Source organism: Buceros rhinoceros, unplaced genomic scaffold (assembly GCF_000710305.1).
Source record: "Buceros rhinoceros silvestris isolate BGI_N320 unplaced genomic scaffold, ASM71030v1 scaffold29768, whole genome shotgun sequence".
Lineage (NCBI taxonomy): Eukaryota > Metazoa > Chordata > Aves > Bucerotiformes > Bucerotidae > Buceros > Buceros rhinoceros.
This window is the reverse complement of record NW_010425657.1, coordinates 17,136-24,340: the sequence shown is the minus strand read 5'-3', so window position 1 is coordinate 24,340 and position 7,205 is coordinate 17,136. Positions and strand designations below refer to the sequence as shown.

At 35.0% G+C, this 7,205-nt stretch overlaps 1 protein-coding gene across 1 annotated transcript in view; it reads right to left on the bottom strand.

Annotated features, from left to right (window-relative positions):
• The window catches only part of LOC104497926 (pericentriolar material 1 protein-like), a gene marked incomplete at its 3' end in the record, with an annotated part of 22,367 nt that overhangs the window by 1,066 nt on the left and 14,096 nt on the right, over positions 1 to 7,205 (bottom strand). Inside the window, exons 13-20 of the mRNA XM_010141237.1 lie at positions 6,457 to 6,611; positions 6,246 to 6,375; positions 5,405 to 5,539; positions 3,693 to 3,883; positions 2,944 to 3,141; positions 1,800 to 2,022; positions 1,532 to 1,677; positions 381 to 571 (exon numbers count right to left, since the gene is read on the bottom strand). Coding sequence (XP_010139539.1) covers positions 381 to 571; positions 1,532 to 1,677; positions 1,800 to 2,022; positions 2,944 to 3,141; positions 3,693 to 3,883; positions 5,405 to 5,539; positions 6,246 to 6,375; positions 6,457 to 6,611 — 1,369 coding nt within the window. The remainder of the gene's footprint in view (positions 1 to 380; positions 572 to 1,531; positions 1,678 to 1,799; positions 2,023 to 2,943; positions 3,142 to 3,692; positions 3,884 to 5,404; positions 5,540 to 6,245; positions 6,376 to 6,456; positions 6,612 to 7,205) is intronic.

Genomic DNA, 7,205 nt, shown 5'->3' with positions numbered 1-7,205 from the left:
AGTGTCACCTTAAAATTGGAGGATTCACTTAGAACACTTAAATAATTGCTGAAGGAACGTAAAAGATTTAAACATTGTTTTTCACGTGTTGGATGAAGAACACGTAAAGTGTTAAATTTATGGCGTGGTTATTCTCGACTATAAGCAGTTTCTTATTGAGAGAGCTTTGCTTTTCATTCTCAAGCAAAAATATACAATTGATCAGCAATAAACATGAACAAACTTCTACTAGGATAATATGACACAAGTACCATTTAAGACCATTTCAATATAAAGGAAAGTCATGGAGTTTCAGCAAGTTCACATCAAGATTTCATTTAAATGATGGAATAGAAATTCTTGACATTTGTGTTACTTTTCACACCTGTAGTAAGACTCACCTGGAGCAAAGGAAGAAAAATTAGTAAATCCTGGTACATCGAACAAGTTCACAGGTTGTGGAGGAAAGCTGAACGGACAGAAAACAGGAGATGGAGGTGGTGGTGCACTACTGCCTGTCTCCTTTCTTAATGGCTTCTCTTGACACTGTTGTTCTTGCTGACGCATAAGATCATTTAACATTTGTTTCAACCTTGAAAACAAGGAAAAATAAACACTTCAGAAAAAAAAGAATACTAAGGCAAAGCTGTATATTTATACTCAAGTAATTTGAGATTTGTATAATTTCAGCTGTCTCATGTAATCTACATAAAGAACTAATCCATTTAGCTAGTAAAAAAAACTCAAGGAAAAAACAACTTGTATTTAGTCCCGAGCAACAGACGGGATTAACAATTTTAAAACCACTTTGTACTAGTCGTATTTACAGAAGTTAAACATCTTTGCACGGACAACAAAAAAATTTACTAGATACTGAAAAAAGTAAGTAGACTGAAAAGGAAACTTAAACAGAAATAACCAAAGATACAAAATATTTGCAGAAGTGGCATTAAAACTACTTTAAAATACTATATGAGACCGTAACTATATACCACTTACCAACCACAAAAGAGAGACATAGTGCTTCAACTTTCATGCAATGAATTAAAATTACTATTACATAATTTTTTAAAAAAGAGACGACTGTTGAAAAGGTAGAAGTAGTACATTCAAATGGAGCGCACGTAAGCATAAGTTTTGACTCATAAACACTAAGAAAGGATAAAAAGCTTTTCCACCACTTTTCCATAATCTTTAGAATCAAGAACCTTGCCAAGTAGTCTAGCAAAGACTACAGACATAAAAGCATATTCAAGGAAAGCCCAGTCTAAACCAAAAAAAGCCAAATAAAGTTATTGCAGCCGTTTTTTGGGAGGTGTCAACTTCTGGTTCTCTTCACTTAAGATTACTTAAAAAGAACCATCTCACAGGTGTTAAAGCAGTGGTAAAAAAACCAATAAAATGCTATATACGATTTCAAAAGCTTGTAATCAACTCAGAAGTTCAAGAGTCTCATATTTAACCATTATCTGTAATCTTTAATTCACATAACCATGTTCTGTTACTGAAGCATTTAAAATTCCACAGTCAAACACTAATAGAATCAACAAACCTCTGGACATTATTCTGCTGCCAAGTCAGCTGAGTGTAACACTGGTTTAACTGATGCATAATAAAATGAATTTGTGAAGGTGCAACATTATTGGACATCATACTGTACGGGCCTGTAAGCAAAGACTGTAGAAGACAAGAGAGGGTCTGTGGAAAGAAAACACATGATAGAGACCAAATTACTAACCAGAAGTTATTGCTGGAAAGATTTAAAGAGGAGAAAAAAAAAAAAGATAGAGAACAGCAAAATAACCTCTCTTCCTATCTACCTGCTGATCCTGCATCAAAGTTTGACAAATGCTGACACTAAATTCATGCTGTTTCTTCAGCTGATTGATCTGCTCCTGCCATTGTTCCTTTTCTTCAACATATGAAAGTTCAGACATCCACCGAAGGTTTTCTTGACGTCGCATATTTATATTTTGCTGCTGCCTGGTCTTAGAAAGTGGACGATAATTCCCATCTGCTGAAAAAGGACGGCAATTTTTTCGTCTGGGTTGGGAAAAAAAGGAATAATGAGAACAAAGCCGACATTTCAAACAACTAGTTCTAATGAAACTTCCATTATTCCAATTATGTTTCAGCTGTACATCAACAGCTCACTTGGCACAGGCCATCTGAGTGTGCCAGCTCCTCACCCAGGCAATTTTGTTAATTCAACATTATCCTAAACAAATGGTAAATAACAGCCACTCAACTGATAGCTAATGTCAAAAAAGAATTGCTAAGGATGTTTCTTGATTTTGTTTTTAATATTATCCATTACTGACATATAATATGTACTCAGATGAAAAGAGAAGCCACCAACACAATACACTAGTAATTAAGAGGCCCAACTCCTGGCTAGAAGGCCACTATCTACTAAAATTATTGTATGAAAACCAGAAGAAATCAACTTAAGAGAAAATTTACACGGCATTTTCATTTAGTCACATGGCTTATTAAGCAAATCAGTTAAGCAAGAGTTACAAATATTCATTACTTGAAAAAATCTAGTAATAAATAGTTTTCAAAGCTGCAAAAGCCAACAACTTGAAATTAAAAATTTCAGCGTTAGTTTAATTCTCCAAGTTATTTTTTAAGAGACAGATTATTATTATGGCAAAGTTTCATATCGATTATCTTTTAAGCTGATTAAGAAAACATGGGACTGTAAGAAGCTACTGCAACACAACCAGAGAACTCAATGGTAGACTCTTAATATGACTGAACGCAGAAGAAATAATCAAATTAGTTATACGTGTTGCAGCTACAGAGACTCAGACAAGGAAGTTCCACTACACACAACTCCCTAGCAAGCAGATAGAAATTTCACTTTGCAGTAAAAGGATGCCTTGTTGTTAACACAGTGCTCTCCCACCCCTTCGAATACCTACTCTAATAAGCATCAGATCAACAAGTAATGCCACTAACCTATCCTTGTTTTCTTTAACAAAATATGCATTTTCTGGTATGTTGTTATTGGGATAAATAGAGAAACTATCATTAAAACTTGACGCATCTTCTTCCTCTTCTTCTGCCTGACCAACTCCATCAGAGAGATAACCATCTTCATCTCCATTCTCTTCCTCTAGAGCACACTGGGTAGAACCTCCCCAGGTAGCCATTGTCCTAGAGATCATTGGAGGAAAAAAAAGAAGAGAATAAAAAGGGATGTTTCGGAAGGGAGGAGTATAATTCTTTTTTTTTTTTAGTTTATCACAAATTATTAAAACAATCTGTTGAAAATTACAAGTCTATCTTTCATTAATCCACTTAGACCAAAATTAAAACATCTCACCAATGCAAAATGAAGCCAGTACTCTTCTGATACTGGGATAGATAATTTTTCAAAACAGTAAGGAATTTTACTCATTACTTTACTATTGTTATAAATGGTGTAGAGATTAAGAAATACTCCTCTTGAGCATTTGGCATTTTCCATATAGTCTCTTTGCCTTAGGTAATTTTTCACCATTTGTGGAGCAGAGGAGACTAAATACACTGGGAACACCCATAAAACTGGCAAGTTGCCAACTAACAGTCACCTTAGAAGTCAAGAAATTAATTTACCACTGAATCTCATGATAATGCAGTCAGATGAAGACAGGAAACTGCCCCGGGACTGACATCTTGGTAAACAACAGAAGTGCCTACTAACACAGAGGGACTCGAGTTCTTACTTTTCAGTCCTACTCTGCTGTGGAGTATGCTGAGCTTCTGATGCTTCACTTTTAACAGATGCAGCAACAGTAGATATTGTTTCTGCAAGCTCTCTCCTCCTCTGATGTTCAGCCATTAAAGCTTCAAGTTGTTTTCTTCTCTGTCGCAACTCTTCTCTTAAAATCTCATGTCTTCTCATCTCAGACCATAACTGTTTGCAGTAAAACAGAATACATTAGAATATAAGCAAAGTGAATAGAATCTAAACTAAAGCACATTAAAATTTCATTATTTGATACTACATGGATATCTTTTTGTTCAGGCACTGGTATTATACTGTAACTGAAGCCACACCACAGAAAGCTGCAAAGTATATCCCGTATTTACTAGTTATCCCAAATACGGCAAAATCTGAGAAGGTAGCTAAACACTGTAGGACAGAATTTAAGAAAAGCAGAGCATGTTTCACTCAACACTGTTTTTATCACATAATTTATGTATTCTTTAAGCAGCATGACAGAATACTACTCTCTGCAGAAATCTGAAAATTGTGCCAAGTACTTCTTTGATTACAGAGGATACAACAAAAAAAGATTTTCTGCAACCTACAGAAACTTCAAGTTGCAGTGTATGTTTCAACAAGACTTAAGGAAGCCATGATTTATAAAGGGAAAGGTATAGGTAGAAAGAGGTATTTATTTACCTTAAATTAGATCCAGTGAAAGCAAAAATGGCACAGTACTTTTACAAACATAAACAGCATAATGCAATAGCATAACATACAAAAACAATAGTGGAAGTGAACTAGACTGGAAAACGCAAATTTAAGAGGGACAGGCAAGTCCCTCAATATACAATATACTCAAGCCTAAAGCAACTGAACTAGCTGGTGGTGCTGGAGCTAAGATGTTCTCCAACAAAAGTCCACGCATATTTTGATAATTAATAACCCAACGTGTTCTAGAGTGTTAGCATTTGCATAAGCACTTTCACTTTAGAGATGATTTCTTTTTAGCGGGAAGAATTCAGACCTTTTATTTAGTGAAAAGAGACAAGTTGTCATATAATGCTTATTTGGAAGTTGCCAAAGTTCTGGAATTCTATTCTTGGGCAAGGAAAATTTAGCTTTTAATGAGCACAGTGCAGGCATTGCCCAATCAGCCTCACCTAAACTGTTAAGTAAAATTTATAAGAATGCTGATGCAACTCACAGAGAAAGCTTTTAAAAAAGGTATTTTTTAGATAATTGTTTCTAGCCAGAAAACACTTTTCATCACATATGCTAGAATTTGTAGTGCTGGAGAGGATAATTTTCAGAAAGAATACGTAATATCTGGATAATTATTTAAGACATGAATTTTGGGGGGAAAGGGGAAGGAAGATGCGTAGAAGCTGGACTATGTTTCAAATACTGCCATCATTTTCTTCATGGATGACTTGTCTGTGGCATATGCTGTCAAATGTTCACAGTGCAAATTAAAAATTCACTGAATTCCCACACTAATATGCGGCAACAATTGCAATATTTGGGGAAAGATGTCTTGCCAGTTGAGGTCAATATTTACTTACTTTGAGAAATGAAACAAAGAAGTTATACAGACTCCGTTAAAATGGCTACCTCCTGCACTCCCCATGCCAAGTACTTAGAAACGTGTCCAAGCTATCTACAACTTTAAACCTTTCATATTTACCTTTTTAAAGCTTAAGTCACAGAATATTAAGCCTGAAATACCTCATTGCCTACTGGTACAGGTTCATCAAATTCAAGGAAAGGCTTGCCAGCTGTGTTACACTCATTCGTGGCTGGAGTTGAGGTTGCTGGTGAAGTCTGCCTATTTGCTGGGCAGTTAGCCAGGCCAGCTGACAACTGAAAGGGAAAGCAAAATGGCAAAACAGAGTAAAATAGCTTTCTAAAACTTACCTGCTGTCAAAAACCCAACTCAGTTGAGGCTTTGTGAGATTGAATTAGAATTCAGTGAAATGGAATTTTCAAATCAAGGCTAAATGCTTATTTTAGAACTTAGACAGGAATCAACAAAACTTATTTTTCTGTAATACAGTATTATATAATGCTGTAGATACACAGTATTGATATCCTCACTTCATAGGAAAAAAGCTCATCTTCAAGGAGTATGAGAAACAGTAGAGCACTGTACAGTTAAGTTTGAATACAACAAAGTGTTGATCATATTTGCAAGACACAAAAGGGGTTCAAAATACCAGACTCTGCAAATAACTACCTAAGAGGAGTAAAGATGCAGGTATGGACCAACAGATTTCAGGCTAAAAATAAGATAGAAGGTTCTCTATCTTTGAAGACTACATCAAGGCTTTTGCAGATAAACTACAGTGAAATTAGAGCTTGATACTGCAATCACTGAGCAAGAAAGTACAGTGGAATGAGATAACCAGAGCTTTTCTTTAAGTTTAGAACTCTGGCTTCTTACAGTATACGAGTATTACCAATTTCAAGTTTTTTCCATTTTTTTTTAATAGTGAAAAAATGATGTGCAAGGTATTTTATGTTTCATTGCTCAACACCTTACGAAAGCAAAAAAATTCATTCTACCTACTTGAAGGTCAGGACAAGCTTTCTGTAACACCTGAATTTTTTCTTGAATTTCAATCAGTTTTCTTCTCTCTTCTTGTAACTGCTTAAGTTCCCATTGCTGCTGCTGAAGTTTAGCTTCATAAAACTTCTCTCTGTGTAAGTAAATTATCTGCATATTACTAGGCAAGAATTTGCCTAAAGCATGATTTTACTAAACATTGACAAAGGCGTACCTTGCTTTTTCATTTAGTCCTACATCTTTTTGTAACTTGTTGGTACTAGCTCGGACATTGTTTGGTTGTTGTTTTGTCTCTTCCACCTCACCCAAAAATGAGTCACCAATATGAGATGCATTTGCAATTGTTGCTTGAGGTTCTGGATCATCATCCTGAGAGGATGTCAGAAAGATAGTCAGGATATTTTCAAGTTGATACACAAAATATAACAGGCTGTTTTTCTATCTAATTTTTCAAAACAGACCGGTCTTGAATAGATTTATCTTTAGTTCAAACCATAAACTGAGAAGTCATCATCTTCATGGCATCATAACTAAGATAAATTAAGTTAATCAGAGGAATTTAAAGTTATAAAGCTCACACTATTGAAACTTTCACTATAAATGAAAGATAACTTGTCTCATTCTGGAAGCACATACCACTTGAATTGTATTTTAAGCCTACAACTGAGTGGATAAACACACAGGCATGTCAAGAAACAAACAGAGAGGCCAAAAGAAGAATAGAAGGAGACTGAGGTGAACAAGACTGCTTAACTACTATAGTCACGAAGTTAAGTATTACTGTTAGCAGCTTAAAATAAAAAACTCTTGAAAGTTAAATCTAAAGTATTTCAGAAAGTCTTCTACATAGTTCTCTATTCCAATTTTCTCATTTCCATAATTTTTGTATTTTCAGTTCTCAAATTGAAAATATTAAGGCTGCAGCCACTGCTTCTTTTGTTTTCCAACATGATCGTTCTTAAT